General features: G+C 64.4%; 1 protein-coding gene across 1 annotated transcript; it reads left to right on the forward strand.

Moving 5' to 3' along the window:
• Positions 1-212: 212 nt before the first annotated feature.
• NUMA1 (nuclear mitotic apparatus protein 1) lies at positions 213-20,628 on the forward strand. The gene is given in 27 exon segments (XM_075721845.1): positions 213-343; positions 942-1,030; positions 3,144-3,223; positions 4,494-4,576; positions 4,656-4,736; positions 5,026-5,110; positions 6,325-6,460; positions 7,090-7,247; positions 7,933-8,050; positions 9,627-9,744; positions 10,111-10,251; positions 10,632-10,754; positions 11,196-12,437; positions 12,522-13,189; positions 13,191-14,430; positions 14,630-14,671; positions 16,012-16,080; positions 16,227-16,337; positions 16,439-16,657; positions 17,099-17,256; positions 17,391-17,634; positions 18,557-18,836; positions 18,960-19,096; positions 19,261-19,476; positions 19,897-20,019; positions 20,129-20,296; positions 20,589-20,628. Coding segments are annotated over 27 exon segments (6,207 nt in total). The 5' UTR covers positions 213-301; the 3' UTR covers positions 20,625-20,628.
• The last annotated feature ends 905 nt before the right edge of the window (positions 20,629-21,533 follow it).

Below are 21,533 nucleotides of genomic sequence, written 5' to 3' on the forward strand. Positions count from 1 at the left end.
TCTCCGGGGGTAGATCCCCCGGGATAGGACCCGGCTGCTGCTCCTCGGCAGTGCCGCTCCCCGCTTGGTGCCTGCTGAAAAAGCAGGAGGATGCCGGCTGCTCGCCTCTGCACAGCCTGCAGCTGGCCAGGCGCGGAGCGCAGATCCTCCCTTGACAGACGCGAATGCCTGGCGCTGCGTGTAAGCCGTATATATTCATGTAATTACTACGTTTGGCCTTAATTGCTTTTTTCCTTCCCCCCCCACCCCGCTCTTTGTTGGCATTCCTAGGTCCGGGCAGTGACCTGGCAGCCTCGCGAAGATGCCTCTTCACGGCGCGAGAGCCGCGGCTCTCCTCGCTTGGGTAAAGCCTCCCTTTCCTCCGCCGTAGCTTGCTCCGTGGGTGGGACGTGCTGCCCCGGCTGGGTCCCGGCTGCTGCCGGCACCGCCGGCTCCTCGGCTGCGCGATGCCAGGGCCGGTGAAGGCGAGGGTTGCGGCTGGGGCAGGTCCCGGGGCAGCTGAATCCCTGCTGTTCCCGGCGGGTGGGTGTTGCAGGAGAAGCCTTGCTCACCGTTCCTCTTGAGTAACCAGAAATGCTGGAACAGCTTGGTCCGGCTACAGAAATTACCCAGGAGCCGGAGCCGAGCCTGGAGCAGGCAGCAGGTTTGGGAAGCGAGCAGCAGCCGCACCGTAAAGGGGCTGTTGGATCTGCCTCGCAAAGCGGTGCCGTGTCCGAGCGAAGCATGGCAGCGTGATAAACCAGACCCGTGCCGGCCTGCCTGGCTGCGGAGCTGTGGGGGAAGGCGTTCAGCTTTTGCCTGGGCAGGGCAGGGGTGGTCGGAAGGGCTGGCTTTGCTCTCGCACCCAGACCGGTCCTCGCTGTCCCTGCCCGGACTGGGAGGTGGCGGCTGGCAGAGCACGGCCTGATGTTGCTTTCTGACCTTCTCGCCTCAATTTCTAGGTGAACAGCACAAAAGTCTGTACCGATCCCCTCGATGATCTGTCACAGCTCCAGGACTGTAGCGTCTTCATCAGGATCATCGACAAAATGTGAGTACGGGGAGCCGGGGTGCGCTCTCCAAACTTCCTGGCTGGCTGAAAGGGGCAGCGAGCGGGCGCTGGGCTGCTTCCCGGAGCCACGGCCTCAGCCCTGAGAGTTTTCTCCGGCTGCGAGCATGGTCCCTCTCCAGGCAGGGTGGGAGGGGGGTTCCTGGGCGGCAGAGCTGGTGCTGGATCTCCGGCTCCTCCGTGCGATAGCTCCAGCGAAGCACACAATGAAACGCGGGGCTCATGCCTTCGCGCTGTGGCTCCTTCGCACGTAAACCCGCCGGGCGCGGGACGACGAGCCTTTTGGGCTGCCCCGCTTGGAAGCCTCCATACGTAGATGATGTACCAGGGCTGTGCCGGCGGCTCGGGCTCAAGATAAACCTGCTCGAGGTAGCTGGGAGAGGGTCTGCTGCCCTGCCTGCCCCACGGCCCTGCAGGCAGGGGCTTTGCGTGGCCGGGGTCTGCCTGCGGAGCCGCGGGCAGAGCTGTCGGGCCCCGCGGAGCCACCCAGGTAGGATTTTAGCCAGAGTTTCTGTCGTCTGAGGCTTGCTATCGCATCTGGCAACCGACGTCTGGGCTCGCTCCTGGCGTTGAAGCAAAGAGCCGAGCGCTGATGCCAGCGGCGCGGGGGCTCCCGGAGCTGCATGGGAGATGCTTTGTATCCCTAAATGCTCCCCGGGTGAGGAAGCGGCCCAGCAAATTTCCTGAGCCGCAGCCTCGGGATCCTGAGGAAGCTTTGGATCTGTAAAGCAGCTTAAAGAATGACAGCTCCCGCCCCACGCAGCGCTCCTGTTCTGTGGCTGCTTCCGAGTACGATACGGGCAGGACTGAGCTTGTCTGCTCTGTCCCGGGACCCGAGGTGGCCGGGCAGGGCTGGGAGGAATTCCTCTGTCAGGAGCCGCGTTCGTTGCCTGCGAGCAAGGGCGATTAAGACCTGCAAGCCGTAATGGGCATCGGAGCTAGGACCGAGCACGCTCCGCTCTGGCTGCTCGGCCTTAACCGAGCAAAATCGGGAGGGTGCGAGGCTGCCGCTCAGCGCCAAGCGCGGCGTTGCTTTCAAACCTTTCCGGCGGGAGGCTCTGTGGGAGCTTGTGCGCTCGGAGCCGGGATCTGCCTGCTGTGGGTGGGGAGGAAGGAGCCGCCTGCGCTGGGGATATATTTAGTCAGACCTGGTTAATCTCCTGGCTCTGTGCTCCGGCTCAGATTAACCGGGATCGCTGCCGGCGTGCGCTTGCTAAACAGGCCCGACCGTAGCTTGATAAGTGGGGCGGCAGCGGGGCGCACGCTGCAGCAGCCGGCGGAGCTGCAGGGGAGCTCCCGGGAGCACCGGGGGACGGGCTGGGAAATCCGTGAGGATGAGAAAATCCTTGTGCCGGCCCCTTCCCCGGGCAGAGTCCCTGCTTTCGGTGCCTTGGGAGTAATCGAAGGTAGCGAAGCAGTGCCAGTCAAGCGTGGCTTGCATGGGTTTTAGGCGTGTGGTCTCTGTTTGAACGATGGCTGCTGAGGAAGAGCGTGGTCTTGAATAAGAGCCGCAAGAAGCAGCTTCAGCCCCCCCAAAATCCAGTGTGGGCTGCAGGGCAGCGGGATCCGCACGCCTCCAGAACGCTTTTTTCCCCCCCAAACAGCGACGCTTTGCAATAGCAAGAAAAACACCCAGTTCCACGCGTGACCCCTGGCCCCTGCGGTGCCTCCCCGGCTGGCGGCGACGCTGCCAGCTCCTCTGCCGCGCCGGATGCCGGAGCTGACAGGCAGAGGAGGAAGCGGCGCAGGCCGGCAGCACTCCGGCACACGCATCGAACGAGGAGGAGGGGGCCGGCTGCCCGGCTCCGGCTGCTCGGTGGCTCCAGCTGCTCACCGAACGCAGCCATGGTTGTCGGGGCTGCTGGGAGCGTGGGCGCTTGCTCCTTGGGCACGGCGCGGTTGCTTTTGCTTCGCCACCCGCCTTGGCACGGGTGCGCGGGGGCGGACCGGTGCCGTATTGCCCAAGAGCCGGCCCCTCGCTCAAGCAAGCTCTGTTGCGAAAAAAACCAAACCAAACCAAAACAAAACAAAAAACCAAACCACAATTCGTTTAATCCCTCGGCGAAGCGTTAACGCAACCCGTGTGCTCTTCTAGCCACAGGAACGAGGAGGGCGAGTCTGTGCTGGAGCGGCCGCTGCCGGAGAGGATCTCCTTCGTCTGCGGCTTCCTGCAGAGTAAGAACCTCCGCTGGCTGCCCCTGCTCGGTGCCCCCCACCCCTGCGGGCTCTGGTTTTGTGTCTGCAGGCTCCCCCCTCCCCTAAGCAACCATCCGCTGCATCAGCAGCTTCGCGAGGCACAGGCAGAGCTGCCCGGAGCCCGCGGCAGCGCGCGGGAAGGAAAGCTTCCCGATGGAAATCCTTGCCAGAGCCCGGGCTTGGTGCGAAGGGGGTCCAGGGGGTGAAGGGGAGGGTGCCGGGGTGGGTGTTCCTCGCCCGGTGCCTGGCCTCCAGCTCCTCAAATCCCACTGGAAAACCTTTACCCAAGCAGGAATCTTGGGAGGGGAAATGGGAATTCTCTTGCCCTTTTGCTCAGCCTCTCCAGGAAGGGGAGACACTGTATCCCACCCTCCGTAGACGGGACTCAGTTTACGCGGGTGGCGGAGGAGCAAAAGGTGCAGAGAGATGCTGAGGGCGAGGTGGGGAGGCTGGCACCGAGGGGGAAGTTGCCAGGGGGAAAAAGGGAATAAAAAGGAGGAAAAAGGGGAAAAAGGGGGGGGAAAAGCGGGAGAAAAAGGGGAAAAAAAGGAGGGGAAAAAAGGGGGGAAAAAAGGAGGAGGGGAAAAAAGGGGGGAAAAAAGGAGGAGGGGAAAAAAGGGGGGAAAAAAGGAGGAGGGGAAAAAAAGGGGGGAAAAAGGAGGAGGGGGAAAAAAGGAGGAGGGGGAAAAAAGGAGGAGGGGAAAAAAGGGGGGAAAAAGGAGGAGGGGAAAAAAAGGGGGAAAAAAGGAGGAGGGGAAAAAAAGGGGGAAAAAAGGAGGAGGGGAAAAAAAGGGGGAAAAAAGGAGGAGGGGAAAAGGGGGAAAAAGGAGGAGGGGAAAAGGGGGAAAAAGGAGGAGGGGAAAAGGAAAAAAGGAGGAGGGGAAAAGGGGGAAAAAAGGAGGAGGGGAAAAGGGGGAAAAAAGGAGGAGGGGAAAAGGGGGAAAAAGGAGGAGGGGAAAAGGGGGAAAAAAGGAGGAGGGGAAAAGGGGGAAAAAAGGAGGAGGGGAAAAGGGGGAAAAAAGGAGGGGAAAAAGGGGGAAAAAAGGAGGAAAAAAAAGCCCGTCGGAGCTGAGCTGCGGAGCCCAGCCCGCCCTGTGCCTCCCTGCCTGTGCCCCTTCTCCCGGCGGATGCGTCACGGTGCGCCCCGGCCCCTCGCCTCGGGGGACGGACACGTGCCGCGGGCTGGCAGGCAGCGTGCCCAGCAGCCGGGGGCTCCTGCGGGACTGGGAATTCCCGTTTCACCTTGCAGAGCACTGCAAGCACAAATCGGCCGCGGAAAACCTGGTTTCGGCACAGAAACTCCTGGAGGGCGAGGAGCTGGCGTTGGCCAAGGTAACCGCGGGGCACGCTTTGTTCCTAGCCGGTGCCGATGACCGAGCTGGGTCGGTGATGCTCGCCTTCCTCATTTCAGGTGGCCACGCTGCTCCTCTATCACACTTCCATGAGCTGCAAGAGCCCCGGCGACTGGAATGAGTTTGACTACAAGACCCAGGTAATCCCTTCTGCGTTCCCCCTCCGGGCCGGGGGTGCAGGGGGACGCGGAGATGCCTTTTGGGGAGTGACTTGTTCTGGGTGCCCTCAAAAGGTGGTTTGGGGTGGGTGCTGCGGTGCTCGTCAGTGCACCTGGGCGATCGGAGGCTCGTGGCTGCGAGCGTGGGCGCCTGCCGGTGCAGGCACGGGCAGGCAGGGAGCTGCCCGCTCCCCCGAGCCCGCTGCGGTCTCTGCCTGCACGGCACCGCTCTGCCTGCGAACCTGACCCCGCGCTTCCTCCGACCACACAGGTTGAGCTGGCGTCGATCCTCAAATTTGTGCTGGACAACGAGGAGAGCCTGAATGAGAACCTGGAGATGTTTCTGCAGAGGAAAGGTGAGCGCTGGGCCCTGGCTGCCTCTGCTGCGGCACCAGCCCGCAGTAACGGGCCAAGCCTTTTGCAGGCAGAGCAGGCGTTGGGCGCATTTTTCTCCTGGCTGGCACCAATGCAGCACCCTGGTTAGACCGAGAGGTTAGCAGGTTTGCTGTAGTGACGTCCAAGTTCATTTGTTGGCTGTAGTGACGTCCAAGTTAATTTGCTGGCCGTAGTGACGTCCAAATTAACGTGTTTGCTGTAGTGACGTCCAAGTGCCAGCTCGAAGCGGGACAGAAACAGCCCAAAACCTTGTGGAGAGCAGCAGCGTGGGATATCGCGAGCACTGAGCACTGCTGCCACCTTCCTTCACAGCTCCCATGCCCCCAGCACCTTACCGGCATGGATGACCCTTTTCCAGAGCATAAAAACATTGGGTTTTTTTTCCCCTGTTTCACAGAATCATAGAATCATAGGATTGTTTAGGTTGGAAGAGACCTTTAAGATCATCCAGTCCAACCATTAACCTACACTGCCAAGGCCACCACTAAACCAATTAAGGGGAGAATAGACTAAACCATGTCCCAAAGTGCCACCTCTGCCCGTTTTTTGAACCCCTCCAGGGATGGGGACTCCCCCACCTCTCTGGGCAGCCTGGTCCAACGCTTGACCACTCTTTCCGTGAAGAAATTTTTCCTAATATCCAATCTAAACCTCCCCTGATGCAGTTTGAGCCCATCTCCTCTCATCCTATCGCTGGTTCCTTGGGAGAAGAACCCAACAACCCCCTCCCTGCCCCCTCCTGTTGGGCAGCTGCAGAGAGCGATAAGGTTTGTGCTGCTGTAGCTGCCAAGCCATAAAAGCAGCAACACCACCCAGATCCGCTCGCCCCAGGGCTGAGCCCTACAAAATGCTCCCCTGTAAGCTCTTCGTTAAGAGTAGGGCTGCCTTATACCCGCCGGGCTCTCCCCGCACTTGGCAGCGTCCCAGCTTTTGCTGTGCACGCGGCTGAAATGCGTTTTCCCCGGAGGAGCGAGGCGGGCGGGATGCTCCCAGCTTCGCGGTGGGAGCAGAGTGCCGGGGCGGGATGGGGATCCAAGGCGGGTTTATGGCTTTCTCAGCTGATCCGTCCCCGCTGGAATTTGCGGTTCCTGCACGTCAGGAATTTCAGCTGCTAAACCCTCCCTCTTGGTATTAACGCGAGGATCACAGCCTGCTTCTCCCTCGCGATTTCCAGCGCCGCTGTCCTCATCCAGCGCCTCCAGCAGCAGCTCTGAGGAGCTCTCCCCGCTGCTTTCCCTCCCGCACAAGCGAGAGGTGCGGTTCCTGGAGCTGCAGAAGATTGCCTCCTCTTCCTCCTCCGGCGCCAACAAGTAGGTCCCCAGCCTCTTGGCTGCCGCGGGGGAGCGAGGGGAGAGGGCGAACGGACAGGGCGGCTTCTGGGACCCGGAGACGCAGCCGGGGTGCACGCTGAGTCGGCAGAAATTCTGCTGCGGTTGCTGCCCTGTTGCAAACTCCTCGGGCTTGCCACGGGGCTGTGCGGTGGAAGAGCGAGGGCGGGCTGTAATTAGCAACTTTTAGTGCAGCTCGTTTCAGCCTAATGAACACAGACGCTTCGCAGAGCAGCTTGTGGTCCTCTCCTGCACCCTCCTGGGTGGGTTTCGGGGGAGCCAGGCTCGTGTCGCTGCGGGTGCCGAAGGAGTCTCTCTCTAGCAAGCCGCGTGCTCCGCGGTGGGGCTCCGGCTGCGGTGTGAAGGGCGATGGCTGCTTCGCCCTGGCACCGGAGGTGGTTTTGCATGCGCGTGCCAGAGCCTTGGAGACTGGTGTTAGCGCGATCAGGATGAGGAGGGCAGCCTTGCTGCTCGGGTGACGAGGCGTCAAAATTACTGCTCCGCACCTGCCTCTGAGGTGGGGGAACCGGAGCGGCTCTGGCTGCGCGAGGAGGGACTGCGCCCCGCCGTCGGCTCCGGATAACCGAGTTACGCGGCGTGCCTCTCCGCAGCGTGCTCTCCGGCCCTCCGTCCTCGCCCATGGGGGACGTCATGCAGACCCCCCAGTTTCAGCTGCGACGGCTGAAGAAGCAGCTGGCTGTCGAGAGAGAGAACCGGGATGAGCTGGAGGTGGAGCTGGCGGAGAATCGCAAGCTCATCACAGAGAAGGGTCAGTCGCTAGCGGGACGTCCTGGGGCACGGGGAGGGCTCTCCGGGGCTGAGACCTTGTCTGGTTTCTCTGACTTTGTTATGGCTTTGAGCCCACCACGACCGTGGTCGTGCACAGTCCATCCTGCCAGACCCCCCGTGAGCACGGCTCGCGGCTTTGGGGCTTTTCTGCTTTCCAGAGCAGACGGGGCAGCTTGGGGTTTGCTGTTCCCCGCTCCGTGGTGGGCCCAGGGGACCCTTGCCCGTTAATCTGGACCAAAGCGTGAAGCAGATGGGAGCCAAGAGAGCTCCGACGCTGTTGTCGCAACTCTGAGCAGCTCTTGGAGGTGGCTCTTGGTCCCTCTGCCAAATGGTTTGGAGCAGGCTGGCAGGCGTAGGAGCCTCACCATCCGCATCTAAAACAGTGCCTGCACTGGGGGATTCCCCAGGCGCGTGCGGAGACTGCAGGTTCCTTCTTCCCTCTCCGATTCCCTTATATATCCTTGGCACCAAAAGCCATGAGTGAAGCAACACCCGGTGCCGAGCAGCAGTGCTGGCGGCCCGGCTCTTCCGTGTCCTGCTTCAGACGTGGTTTCCGTGCAGCGGCTCCTCACCAGCTTGGGAGAAGGACAGGACATCCTCCACCGTGCTCTTGGGGGGTTCAGGTGACATAAAAAGATGGTAACGAGCCCTTTCTTGCCGCCCAGAGGCGCAGATCACCATGATGCAGCAGCGGATTGACCGCTTGGCTCTGCTCAACGAGAAGCAAGCCGCAGACCAGCTGGAGCCCAAGGAAATGGAGGAGCTGAGGGAGAAGAACGAGAGGTAATCCTCCAGGGACGTCCGCTCCCTCCTGCTAGGCTGGTCCTTGTCACTCCCGCGTCCCCGGGCTCCGTGTTGTCCGTCTCTTCCCCAGCAATGCACAAAAAAGGGGCGAGGGAAACCCTTCCCGTTTTTCTCTGCCGCCTCCTCTGCAGCTGCACCCCAGGGGGGAGATGGCTTCGGCATTCACAGAATCATGGAAGGGTTTGGGTGGGAAGGGAGCTTTCAAGGCCATCTGGTCCGACCCCCTGCCATGGGCAGGGACATCTTCCACCGGATCCCATTGCTCAGAGCCCCGTCCAACCTGGCCTGGGATGTTTCCAGGGATGGGGCATCGACCACCTCTCTGGGCAACCTGTGCCAGTGCCTCACCACCCTCAGTGTAAAGGATTTCTTCCTTAGATCCAGTCTGGATCTCCCCTCTTTTCATTTAAAGCCATTACCCCTTGTCCTATCGCAACAATTCCTACTAAAATGTCTGTCCCCATCCTTCCTATGGTCCCGCTTTCAGCACTGCAGGGCCGCACCAAGGTCTCCCCGCAGCCTTCTCCTCTCCAGGCTGAACAACCCCAACTCCCCCAGCCTGGCCTCGGAGCAGAGGGGCTCCAGCCCTCGGATCATTTTGGTGGCCTCCTCTGGACCCGCTCCAACAGCTCCGTGTCCTCCTTGTGCCGAGGGCCCCAGAGCTGGGCGCAGGGCTGCAGGTGGGGTCTGCCCAGAGCGGAGCAGAGGGGCAGAATCCCCTCCCTCGCCCCGCTGCCCACGCTGCTGGGGATGCAGCCCAGGGTACGGTTGTGCCAGCCAGCACATTGCGCCTCACGCTTGGGGCAATTACGGCCCGTAGCCCCCATTTTTTTTTTTTTTTTTTTAATTTAATCGCAGCAGGCAGGGAGCCAGTTCCAAACCCCACAGCGCGTTCTGACAGCCCACTCCTTACCCTGAGCCCGGCACGGGATCAGCCGTCCCTGCTGCGGGAGAAGGGCGTGCTCCCCGCCTGGGTCTTGCCTGCCTCTGGAAGAGCCCGTTTGGCCTTCCCAGCTCTGGGACAGGCTCCGTGTCACTGAAAGCTTTCAGCTTTATTGGATCTCCCGGCCCCAGCCCCTTCCCCAGCTGCTAGTTTGATCCGATTTGATCGGTTCCAGACTGGGCCGCGTCATGCGCTTGAATTCTGTCGCCTGCCGCGCCGAGTCCCAGTCTTTGCCCTGTCCCTGTGCAGCAACGTGTTCACTCGGGAAGGACGCCCAGCCTCCGCTGGCAGGTGCCGTGCCTTTTTTTTTGTCCTTTCCTCACTTATTTCAGTTTGCAGAGGCATGGCTGGCGCCCTGCAGCTGCCTCTGCCCTCGGTTTGGAGCGGTCAGGCTCAGGCAAAGCGCAAACATCGTTTTGCTCTGCTTTGCGACTTGTTGGGACCCGCTTTAGAGCTAATTTATGGTCTTTTCTCACCACGGCACAGCACCATGGCACAGAGATGCCTTGGTACCTTAGTTTCCTCAGCAATATCCGGCAGCGTCGGTCCCCGGTGATGCCCTCACCTGCCTGGGGCTTGGCCCCCCTGCTTTAACCACCTCCTCTCCCACAGCCTGATGGTGCGCTTGCACGAGGCCCTCAAGCAGTGCCAGGACCTGAAGACCGAAAAAGGCCAGATGGACCGAAAAATCAACCAGCTCTCCGAGGAGAACGGGGATCTTTCCTTCAAGGTACGGGGTGCTGGGTCCTCTCCGTGTCCCCGCAGCCCGGTCGTTTGTGATGGGACGCAGCGGGGAGGATTTGCTGGCAGCGCCGGATGCTGGGCTGCTTACGGCTCTGCTGCTGGTGTCGCGTGGCCTTGACCCAGGGACCGAGCCCGCTTTGGGCTCCAGATCCTGATCCAAAGGGGAACCGTGGTGGGGGAAATAGGGGCTGGGTGGAGTTGCCTGCGTGTGGTGCTGCGCGCAGCACCCGGGATGCCCGTGGACGCTGCAGCGCTCGGGAGCGGGGAGCTGAGCAGAGCAGCATGGACACTCCCTGACCCTCCTTTGGGACGGCGGGGGGGGGATATTTTTTTTTTTTTTTCCCTTTCGCAGCTGCGGGAGATCGCCAGCCACATGGTCCAGCTGCAGGAAGCCCTGAACGACCTCTCGGAGGAGCACAACGCGGCCCTGGCGCAGTCGCAGGAAAAGCAGGGGCAGCTGGAGAGCGAGCTGCGCACCGCTCTGCAGGAGAAGGTGAGGCGTCCTCGGGGGCCCGCCTGGGCGGTTGGGTGCCCCCCTGCTCTTGCTGCGCCCACAGCCGGCATGCCGCAGTCTCCTGGGGCTGGCTCGTGCCGTGCCGGCTCTGCGGGCAGGGCGGAGTGGGCAGGAGGCTCCTGCCCATCCGCGCCGGCACATGGGGAGAGGCTGTGCAAGAGCCACCTCCTGCGGAGAGCCTCTCGCTGCTCCCGGGGAGGGTTTCCCGTGGCGGGACAGGCTGCTGTCCTTGGAAACCCTGAGCTTGCCGAGGCAACGCTGCTGGAAAGCTCGGTGTTGGTTAAAGCTGGGCGACTGCACCTCTCCTTGTTCGGTTTCCTCGCCTCGCACCGTGCTCAGTCCCATGTCTCTGTCCCCAGAAATGCTCGGAAGAGAAGATCGAGATTCTCCAGGGGAAGATTTCTCTGCTGGAGGACCAGCTGGCCAAGCTGGGGGACGGCAGCGCCCAGGAGAAGGGAGAGGTCATGGGGGACGTTCTGAAGGTACGGCTGCGTCTCGAGAGAGCCCCTAGCTCCCGCGGCAAGGGCAGGCAGCGCTCGGGTGGAAAACTCTCGCTGGGGAAAGCAGCGGGTGCTGGGGTGTGCACGGCAAAGCTGCTCTCTGCTGTTGGATGGGGGTTGTGGGGCTGAGCGCTCTGTGCCGGATTTGGGAATACCCCTCCCGGGTAGCTGCTGGCTCCCCCAGCCTCCCGTAGCACGGGTCGGCTGTGGAGGGAGCGGCTCCTGCACGGTGAGAAAAGGCGTTTGGTCCGAGCGAGCGGAGCGGCAGAAGGCTGAGGGGAAAGCGGGGTGCGCTGGGGGTGCCGGGAGGGAAGGCAGGCACCGGGCTGCAGCACGTGGCTCTCCGGTGCAGGTGTTGTGTGCAGCTGGAGTAACGCCTTGCGGGGTGTGTTTTGTTTCCCCCTCTTCTCTTCTCTCTGGCAGCTGGAAGAGCTGAAGCAGGAGGCGTCCAGCCTCGCTGCTAAAGGGGCCGAGCTCCAGGCCACCGTCCTGCGGCTGGAGGAGGAGAAACAGCTGCGGGAGGCAGCCCTGCAGTCCGAACGCGGCCGCTTCGAGGAGGAGAAACAGCAGCTGGGCAACCTTGTTGCCAGCCTCCAGAGCTCCCTCTCCGAGAGCCACCGGGCCAGGGAGAGGCTGGAGCAGGACCTGCGTGCGCGGGAGGCCAGCGAGCCCCAGGGCACCCCGCTGCGGGGCCGGGAGGCCGAGGCGGAGGCGAGGTGCGAGGGGGAGGCCGGGCGGCTGGCTGCCCTCGACGCCCAGCACGAGAAGACCCTGCGGGAGCGAGACTCTGCCCTGCAGCAGCTCCAGCACCTGCGGGAGGCCAATGCATCCCTGAGCAGCCAGCTGCAGGCCATGGCGCAGGCCCAGGATGCCAGCCAGGCCGCCTCGGCGGAGGAGAAAGCTGAGCTGAGCCGCAAGGTCAGCGAGCTGGAAGCCCGGATCCTCGAGCTCGGCGCCCAGCGGCAGCAGGGAGCGGCGGAGGGGCTGAAAGCTCAGCTGCGGGAGCTGGAGGGCAGGCTGAAGGAGAGCCAGCAGAAGCTGGCCGAGAGGGAGAGGCTGGCCCGGGAGAACACCCGCCTGCAGGAGCGGCTGCTCTTCCTGGAGGAATCCCTGCGGAACACTGAGGGCATCCTGGAGGACGAGAAGAGGCGGGCGGCTGAGAGCCTGGAGGGCAGCCTGGCCAGGATCGCCGAGCTGGAGGCGGAGAAGCAGCAGCTGGCACTGGGGGAGAGCCGGGAGAAGCCAATGGGAGCCTCCCCCTCTGCCCGAGGAGAGGAAGAAGAGCGCGGGCGGCTGGAGGAAGAGGTGCGGGCGCTGAGCCGGGAGCACAGCCGGGCTTGCCAGCGGCTGCAGGCTGAGCAGGAGAAGGCGGCCGCACTGGAGGCCCGGGCAGAGCGCCTCGCCGCCGAGCACCAGGAGAGGCTGGCCACCCTCCAGGCCGACCTGTCCAGCGCCCAGGCGTGGGCGAAGGAGAAGGAGGGCGAGGAGCAGAAGCTGAGGGCCGAGGTCTCCTCCCTGCGGGAGAAGATGGCTGGCGTGGAGCAAGCTGCGGCCCAACGCGTAGCCGGGCTGGAGGCGGATGCCCGGAGAGCCGCCGAAGCGCTGGAGGGGGTCTCCCAGCAGCTTTCCCAGGAGAAGCTCAAATCCAAGGAGCTGGAAGCCGCCGTGGAGCGGCTGCGAAGCACAGAGGCCGAGCTCTCCCGGGCAGCCGCCGCCAGCAGGCAGCGGGAGCTGGAAGTGGAGGTGGAGGTGAAGAAGCTGTCCGGGGAGGTGACCCTGCTGGGTGCCAGGCTGGAGGAGACGCTGCAGGAGCACCGGCGGGACCTGGCGCACCGGGAGGAGGAAGCCGAACGCTTGCGGCAGGAGGTGGAACGGGCCAAGGCGGACTGCACCGCCGAGCGAGCCCGCAAGGCAGAGCTGGAGGTGCAGCTGCAAAACTCCCTCAACGAGCAGAGGGTGGAGCGGTCGGTGCACCGGGAGGAGCTGGCCCGCTCCCGGGAGCTGATGGAGGAGAAGGAGGGGGAGCTGGAGGAGCTCCGCCGGAAAAACGTCTCGCGGGCTGAGGAACTGAGGGACCTGCAGAAGACGGTCAGCAAGCTGAAAGAAGAGCTCGCCTCGGCGGAGGCGGCCAAGGAGCGGGCACCCAAGGTGGACAACGAGCTGCAGGGCTTCTCGGAGGCCGCCCGGAGCAGGGGCACGGAGGGAGACGGCGTCAAGGCCAGCTGCTCAAAGGAGATGTCCCTCAAAAGCTTGGAGGAAAAGACCCGTCAGAGGGAGCAGGAATCCGGCTCGAGCCAAGACCTTTACCAGGAGAAGCTGAAGGAGAGCCAGGCGCTGCGTTTGCAAGTGGAGGAGCTGGAGCAGAAGTGCAGGGAGCAGCAGGAGGCTATGGCCGCCCTTGAGCGAGCGGCCGCCGAGGCGGCGGGTAGCGGAGCTGGAGGCCTCAAGGAGGGAAGCGGCCCAGCAGAAGGAGAAGGCATCGGAGCTGCAGAAGCTGCTGGAGGCCTCGAGGTCGGCACAGGCTCTGCACGACGGCACCGTGGAGACCCTGCGGAAGGAGCTGCAGGAGAAGGGCAGGGAGCTGATCCAGAGCAAAACCGCCGTCGCCGCTGCCGAGAAGGAGCTGGCGTCCCTCCGCTCCGCGGTGCAGGAGAAAGGCCGGTCGGAGGAGAGCTGGAAGGAGCAAGTGTCCCAGTGCGTCCAGGAGATGGAGAGGAAGAACAGCCTGATCGGCAGCCTGGAGCACGAGGTCTCCATCCTCCATCGGCAGGTGACGGAGAAGGAGGGGGAGAGCAAGGAGCTGAAGCGCCTGATCGTCGCCGAGTCGGAGAAGAGCAAGAAGCTGGAGGAGAGGCTGCGGGTGCTGCAGACGGAGATGGCCACCGCCGCCTCCCGGGCAGCCGAGAGGTGCTCGCTGATGAAGGTGGAGGTGCAGCGGTGCCAGGAGGAGATGGAGAAGCAGCGCTTGACCATCGAGGCCCTGAAGAGAGACCGTCACTGCCAGAGCGAGCGGGAGGACGAGCTGCGTCAGGAGGTGAAGGTCTGCCAGGACAAGTGCCTCCAGAAAGAACAGCTCCTTGCCGCCCTGCAGCAGGAGCTCGGCAGCGCCCAGGCGCTCGCCGGCGAGCTGCCGGCGCTGAAGCACCTTTGCCAGCAGCTGCAGGCCGAGCGTGCTTCCCTGGAGAGCCAGCACCGCCAGGACGTGGAGCAGAGGGCGAAAGCCCTGGCCGCTCTGCAAGCGGAGCTGGCGCGGGCCAAGCTGGAAGCGGCCGAGGTGCCCTCCCTGCGGGAGCGGGCGGCGGAGCAGGACCGGGCCGTCCAGCGACTGCAAGCGGAGGCGGCGGAGCAGGTGGCGCGGCTGGCGGGGCTGCAGCAGGCCAACGTTCGGCTGGCCGAGGAGAACCGGGGGCTCGGCGAGAGCCGGAGCCGCGGGCAGCAGCGGCTCGAGGCGGAGCTGGGCCAGGCCAGGGAGCGGCATGCGCGGGAGCTGGAGCGGCTGCGGTCGGCGTCGGAGGAGCTCGTGGCCGGCAGCCGGCAGGAGGCCGAGGAGGCGGCGCGGAAGCTGGAAGCGATGAATAAAGAGTACGAGAGCAGCAAGGCGGCGGCGCTGGAGGAGAGGAGGAAGCTGCTGGAGGAGAGGCAGAGGCTGACGGCTCAGGTAGGGGCTCCTCCGGGAAAAGGGGCGCGTTTGGTCTCCGGCGCACCCCTGAATCCCCGTCCTCCTGCTCGTCCCAGGAGCTGGGGGTCTGGGACGCGCTCCCCGAGCCGTGCTCGGGCGTGAAGGGGACAGGCGCTCCCGGGAAAGGCAGCCCGGTCTGCGTTGGCCGTGTATTCACTTCTGCCTTTTGTGTTCGCAGGTGGAGCAGCTAGAGGTATTTCGGAAAGAACAAGCTAAGCAGGTAACGCGTGCGAAGTGCTGGCTGCTTAAACGGTGACGGTGCACGGCCCTAGCTGCTGCCGCTTCCCACCGGAGCCGCCCTCTCCTCTCGTTGAACTGTTTGCAGTGGGGACCCAGCCGTGGGGCGCTTGGCTCCAGGTCTCTGGGCTCGCGCCTTCACCCCCGGGGAGTAGGAACTGGGGCCCCAAACCTGCCGCCTGCCCGCGGCTCGGCCACGGCTTCTCGCTTTTGCCTTCCCGGTGCGGCCGTGGGGCAGCAACTGGCTGCCGAGAGCATCCAGGGCTCCTCGACACAGGACCGTTGGCTCCTGTGATAGCTCGTCCTCAGAGAGAGGGGATTTGGGGGCAGCTGGGATACCCCATTCCTTCTGTCCATCCCTTTTTCCCACCCTTTTTAACTGAGGTCCAGCTCCTTGCCCTTGCCCAGCTGGCGAGAGGGGGCTGCGCTCCTGGAAAGCGTGGTCCAGATGTGGCCAGAGGTGGGATGCTCTACAGCAGCATCAATTTCGGACGTGGTGGGGGTTAGCACTTGGGAAACGACACTGGAAAAGCCCCGTTTCCCTGCCCAGCTTAGTTTGCCCCCCACGCTCCCAGCCTGAGCTGCCCAGGGACCCCGCAGAGGCCTCGTGGCTCCTGTCTCCCCTTTTGGGTGCCCGGGTGGGGAGCGCGCTCGCTGCCGAAGGATTTCCGAGCTGCCCGCCCGCGCCTGGGGCTGCCGCTGCGGCCGGGGGCCTCGTGGGGTTCCTCAGCCTTCGGCCCTTCTGCGGTGTCGCGTCCCGCGCGTGCGTTGGGCGAGCTGCAAGCGGCCGCCCTCCGCTCTCGAACCACAGAAGCACCTCTTCGGGGTGGGATGCCTCCCCCTCCGAGCACGCACGGGTCCCCCTCGAGCTGCTTGGCTTAGAGATTTGGCACGGCGGACACCCGTGGCGGGCTGGGCCGCCCGCTCGTACCCCGACAGCAAACAGTTGGCAGTGGAGACGCCTGCTCCGGCGACGGGGCACTGCGTAACCGCACTGGCTTCCCTCGCCCTCCCGCCTAAAGGCGTTGCGGCTTCGCTTCTGGTGCGCGGCTGCTCCTTACGCTCGCGTAGCGCAAACCTCGTCCCGGCGAAGAGTAACGCGGGGTTGCTGTGATTGCCTGCCTCGAGTAACCGAAGTGCCGGCTGCGCCGGGAGCTTTCTCGGTGGTGGGCACTGCTGAGCAGCCCCCGCGGGGCAGGAAACCTCCTCATCCTCGTCCTGTCCCCGGAGCTGGCTGGAGGGGAGGGATGCGCTTCTCCGCGGGCGGGTTGTAGACGGGAGCGTTATGCCCGGAGCTGGTCTAACCAAGCCGTATTCTTCCAGGTGGAGGAGCTGAATAAAAAGCTGACCCAGCATGAGAAGGCCACCCGAACCCAGCAGCAGAGGGTTAAGGTAAAACAGGGACCAAAAACCTGGGACCTGAGCTCCTTGGTCAGCGCTGGAGCTGTTGGCGGCCGTCCCCGAGGGGCGCGGGGGGGTTCAGCTGAGCGAGGCGGGGGTGCAGGGTGCCTCTGAGCTGCTCTCTTCCCTGCCTGCAGGCGCTGGAAGGGGAGCTGCAGGCAGAAGCCACGCGCCGGCAGGAGAAGGTGGCAGAGCTGCAGGCGCAGCTCGCTCAGAAGGAGCAGGCGGCCGAGCACTACAAAGGCCAGGTACGCCGGGGGCTGGCATGGCCCCGCCATCCTCGTCCCCATCCCCTTGCGCAGCGCGCCGCGGGGGAGCTTGATGCGTTTTCTTCCCCTTGACGTGCTAGATGGAGAAGGCAAAAACTTACTACGACGCAAAGAAGCAGCAGAACCAGGATCTGGCGGAGAAGCTGAAGGCCATGGAGCAGCTGCAGAAGGAGAATGCGGAGCTCCGGACTGAGTCGGAGAGGTTGGCCAAGGAGCTGCAGCAGAGCGTCCTGCAGGCCAAGGAGTCGGAGCTGAGCTGCAGGAACCTCACCAGCCAGGTCCGCAGCCTGGAAGCTCAGGTGGGCACGGTGCAGTGGGGCTTCACCCTCCTTCTCCTTTTCTTCTTCCTTCTCCTTTTCTTCTTCCTTCCTCCCTCTTCTCTCTTCTCTTTCTTCCTCCCTCTTCTCTCTTCTCTTTCTTCCTCTCTCTTCTCTTTCTTCCTCTCTCTTCTCTTTCTTCCTCCCTCTTCTCTTTCTTCCTCCCTCTTCTCTCTTCTCTTTCTTCCTCTCTCTTCTCCCTTCGTCTCCCTTCGTCTCCCTTCTTCTCCCTTCTTCTCCCTTCGTCTCCCTTCTTCTCCCTTCGTCTCCCTTCTCTCTTCCTCCTTCTTCTCCCTTCTCTCTCCCTCCTTCTCTCTCCCTCCTTCTCTCTCCCTCCTTCTCTCTCCCTCCTTCTCTCTCCCTCCTCCTCACCTCTGCTGCTAGCTCGCTCAGAGCATCCATCCCTCCCTGCTTCCCATCCAGGTGGAGTTTGCCGATCGGCAGCTACGGGAGCTCGGCAAGTTCCAGGTGGCGACGGACACGCTGAAGGGCCGGGAGACTTTCCGCCAGAACCCTGCCGATCTCAGCAGCGACAGCCTCGACCTCAGCCTCGACGAAGCGCAGCCGCTCAACTCCACCAGGTACCGGCACGCCACGGCTCGGCGCGGCCTGTCCTGCCGCCAGCGTGGCAAAAACCTGCTGGCCCCGGTCCTCTCTGTTCCCTGACGGCGCGGTAAGCCCGTCGGCGCTGCCCTCGTGCCCCCCGTCTCTGCAGGAAGGCTGGCCGCTCGCAGTCGGAGGCTTCGGCGGTGCCGCCAAGCAGCGAGGAGTCGCTGGCGTCCCGGCGGCTGCCCCGCAAGGTGGAATCGCTGGAGAGCCTCTACTTCACCCCCATCCCCAGCCGCACGCGGTCCCAGCTGGAGAGCAGCGCCGGCTCCTTGGGTGACCTCTCGCTCGACTCCGGCTGCAAGACCCGCTCGGCCCGGCGCCGCACCACCATCAACATCACCATGATGAAAGTGAGCGGCCGCCGGCTGTGGGGCAGGGAGGGATCCGTGGGGCAGGGAGGGGATCCGTGGGGCAGGATCTCCGTGCTGAGGATGGGGATGTGTGGTTTGCTTAGCCCCGCAGCCCAGGGGCTCCCTGGGGACAGGAGGCAAGGACAGGGATGGTTTGGGGGGGCTCGCTTCCGTTGCTCCCATGGTTGGCTGGGGCTGCAGCCGTCACGCAGCCATCCTGAGGAAGCCCGAGCTGCTGCGGGGCTGTCTGTGCTCCCAAACTCGACATCGAGCTCCCCCACGACACCTTGTCCCGAGGACCCTCTGCCCTTCAGGAATGGTGTGGGCAGCAAGAGCAGGGAGGTGATTGTTCCCCTGTGCTCAGCAATGGGGAGGCTGCACCTGGAATGCTGTGTCCAGTTTTGGGCCCCTCACTCCAGGAAGGACATCGGGGTGCTGGAGCGTGTCCAGAGAAGGGCAGCGGAGCTGGGGAAGGGTCTGGAGCACAAGGCTGGTGGGGAGCGGCTGAGGGAGCTGGGGGTGTTCAGCCTGGAGAAGAGGAGGCTGAGGGGAGACCTTAGTGCAGCCTTGCAGTGCTGAAAGGGAGCCCATAGGAAGGATGGGGAGAATCTTTTTATCAAGGCCTGTTGTGACAGGACAAGGAGTAATGGATTTAAACTAAAGAAGAACAGATTTAGACTGGTTATAAGGAAGAAATGTTTTACACTGAGGGTGGTGAGGCACTGGCACAGGTTGCCCAGAGAGGTGGTCGATGCCCCATCCCTGGAAACATCCCAGGCCAGGTTGGACGGGGCTCTGAGCAATGGGATCCGGTGGAAGATGTCCCTGCCCATGGCAGGGGGTTGGACCAGATGGCCTTGAAAGCTCCCTTCCCACCCAAACCCTTCCGTGATTCTGTGATCTCTGCATTTCCCCCTCCCAGAAACAGGCCAAGACTGAGGAACCGGACAGCGCCGACGTCTCCTTCCGCAGCATCCCAGCGGCTCAGCCCCCCAACGCCGCTCCCGGCAAGGGCCGGCTACGCTCGGCCGCCTCCGCCAGCTCCCTCACCAGCTTCCCCTCCCAGGAGTCCCTCATCAAGCTGGAAACCTCTTCCCCGCAAGAGCCCTCCGGCAATTCGGCGCTGCTGGGCCTCCCCGGCTACCGGCCGGTCACTCGCAGCTCCCTGAGGCGCTTGCAGGGGAGCAGCAGCTCCAGCCTCGGTGCGTGTGGGCAGGGTGGGCGGCCGGGGGGGCTCTGCCCTGGCTTGGGGTGGGGGGAGCCCCACATCTTGCCTGGGTGTCCCCCCCACCATCGCCTTCAACCCCTCCCTGCTTTGGGTTTAGGCCGGAGCAGCATCTACCTGGGCACGTGCCAGGACGAGCCGGAGCAGCTGGACGACTGGAACCGCATCGCCGAGCTGCAGCAGCGTAACCGAGCCTGCCCGCCCCACCTGAAGACCTGCTACCCCCTGGAGAGCAGGGTAAGTGGGGGGAGCAGGGGGGGCAGGCGAGCGGGGCTGCCCCTTCCCAGCGCTGGGACGGGGCGTGGGGGGAGCCCGGCGAGCGGCTCTGGGGGTACACGCGGCGCCGGGGAAGCGTTTGGGTGGCCGCCCCTTCGGCAACGCCTCCCGCCCCGTCTCCCCAGCCTTCCAACTCCCTGGGGACCATCACGGATGAGGAGATGAAGACGGGCGACCCCAAGGAGACGCTGCGGCGTGCCAGCATGCAGCCCTCGCAGATCGCCGCCGGCACGGCCGCTCGGCGCAGCACCCTGGGCGCGGCCTGGGCCGGCGGCATCACCACCCGGCAGCAAAGGAAGCGTCTCTCGGACGAATCCCACCAGGGCCCCGACACCCCCGAGGTGAGCCGAGCCGGTCTTGCCTGCCGCAAGCACCGCGGCTGCTCCCCGGCTTCCCCAGGGGCCAGGCTGGGGACGAGGGGCTACGAGAGCCGCTGCACAGCTGCAGATGTTCTCCAGATGTTGAGGGGGCAGCTGGGGCCCTGGGAATGGCTCCTCCTGGGGCCGCGCCAGCAGCGGGGCCCTTGGGGTCGGTGCCTCCCAGGGGCAGAGCTGGCAGGAGGCAGCTCGAGCGGCAAAAGTCTCGGCCTTCAGCCTCCCCTGTGCAATACCCCTGCCCCGCAGCCCCTCCGTCGCCCCTGCCCCGCAGCCCCTCGCTCCCCGTCCCTGCCCGCAGCCCCTTGGTTCCCCTCCTTTGCAGCCAGCTCCCGGGGTGTGTGCCCCGCCAGGGCTCTGTTCCCCAGCTTGCCCCCTCTCTTCCAGTCCAAGAAGCCGACCAGCTGCTTCCCACGTCCCCAGACCCCCCGGGAGCGCAGCGAGCGGCGCAGCTCCCAGGTCAGCCGGAGGAGCGAGCAGCAGCAGCAGCAGCAGGCCCCCGGCAAGCAGGTGAGCAGCAGGGCCTTGGTGCAGCAAGCTCCGGAGAGCAAAAGAGCGGGGATCCCCCTGCCCTGCCCTGCCCTGCCCCAAGGTCACGGTCCCACGTCCTCTTCCGCAGGCCGAGAGGCGTCAGTCGATGGCGTTCAGCATCCTCAACACCCCGAAAAAGCTGGGGAACAGCCTGCTGCGCCGGGCGGCCGGCCGGAAAACCACCCCCAAGAATTCTCCCCGTGGCAGTGCCCGCCGCTCACCCCGCATCGCCACTGCCAAGTCCCCCAAGGGCAAGGTAGGAACCCCGAGCCCCCCGCGGCACCCACGGCAGGCCCCTGAGCCCCCCACAGCACCCACAGCAGGCCCCCAAGCCCCCCACGGCATGGGAGGGACACGTGAGAGGAAGCACATGCTCACCCCAGCGCCCCAAATCTCGACCCTGGGCTCACAGGGGGCAACGGGGGGGCCCAGGCCCTGCTGTGCCATGGGGGCAGCGGGTGCCAGCGTGGGCGCAGCTGCCTCCAGGGCCGCGGTTGTGGGTCGTTCGCAGTCACGAAACGTCTCCCCCTCTGCTCTGTCCCTTTCAGGCCAGTCGCCGATCGCTCAAGGACACGAAATTCTGAGGTTTCCCCCGCCCGCGCTGCACCCTGCCCGGGGTCGGGGGAGCGTCCCCCTGCGCTGCCGGCTCTCCCCTGGTCCCAGCCTGCACCCCCTCGCCTCTCCCTGCCCCCCTGGTGCCGTGGGGTGGCAGCAGCACCGAGGGGGGGGATCGATGGGGCCCCCTTCCCCGTGTGCTGCTGCCCCACACGTCCCACGGCTCGCGGGGGTCCCCCGAGCGTGGCAGGGCCTCGGCCCCCTCCCTGCCGCAGCCAGCGTCACCCGTGGGAGGGGGTTGTTTCCCCAGGGCTGGAAACACCCGTGGGTGCAGGGACCCAGGACGGTGGTGGCCCCAGGGCCATTGGCCTCCTCCCTGGGTTTAGGAGTCCCTGGGGCCGGGTGAAGGGGGCAGCCAGGGCCATGCCTGCGCCCCCTGAGCTGCGGGCGCAGCCCCCCAGCTCCCTCCCGGGGCGAAGCGGCATTTTTAAAGTGTTTCTACTTGTAAATAAATTGTATTTTTCTCCTGCTCTCGGGGGGGGGGGGGGGGTGTCTTGCTTCTCCCTACACACGCTTTCTGTGCCCACGGGGACCCCATGCCGGCACCGGGGAGCCCGCGTGGGTGCTGAGGTGAGGAAAAGCGCACCCACCTCCTCCTCGCTGTCCTCTCCATGCTGTGCGGGGTGCGCTGGGGCAGGACACTCGCCCCTGCTGCGGCACTGGGTAGCCACAGGGGAGTTTTTCGCTCTCTTTCCTCTTTCTCTCCTTTATTTTATTCTTCTCCAGCAGCAACTCCCCATCGTTACAGCCCTTCCCCACCCGTGGGGTGTCTCCCCCCCCCCCCCCCCCAAGCCCTGTGCTGCTCCCTAGGCCTGGCCGTGGGGATGGAAGCGGCCTCTCCATCCCTGCTCCAGCCTCGCCGTAAAATTTACCGGGGC

This window comes from Pelecanus crispus, chromosome 1 (assembly GCF_030463565.1).
Source record: "Pelecanus crispus isolate bPelCri1 chromosome 1, bPelCri1.pri, whole genome shotgun sequence".
NCBI classification, from domain to species: domain Eukaryota; kingdom Metazoa; phylum Chordata; class Aves; order Pelecaniformes; family Pelecanidae; genus Pelecanus; species Pelecanus crispus.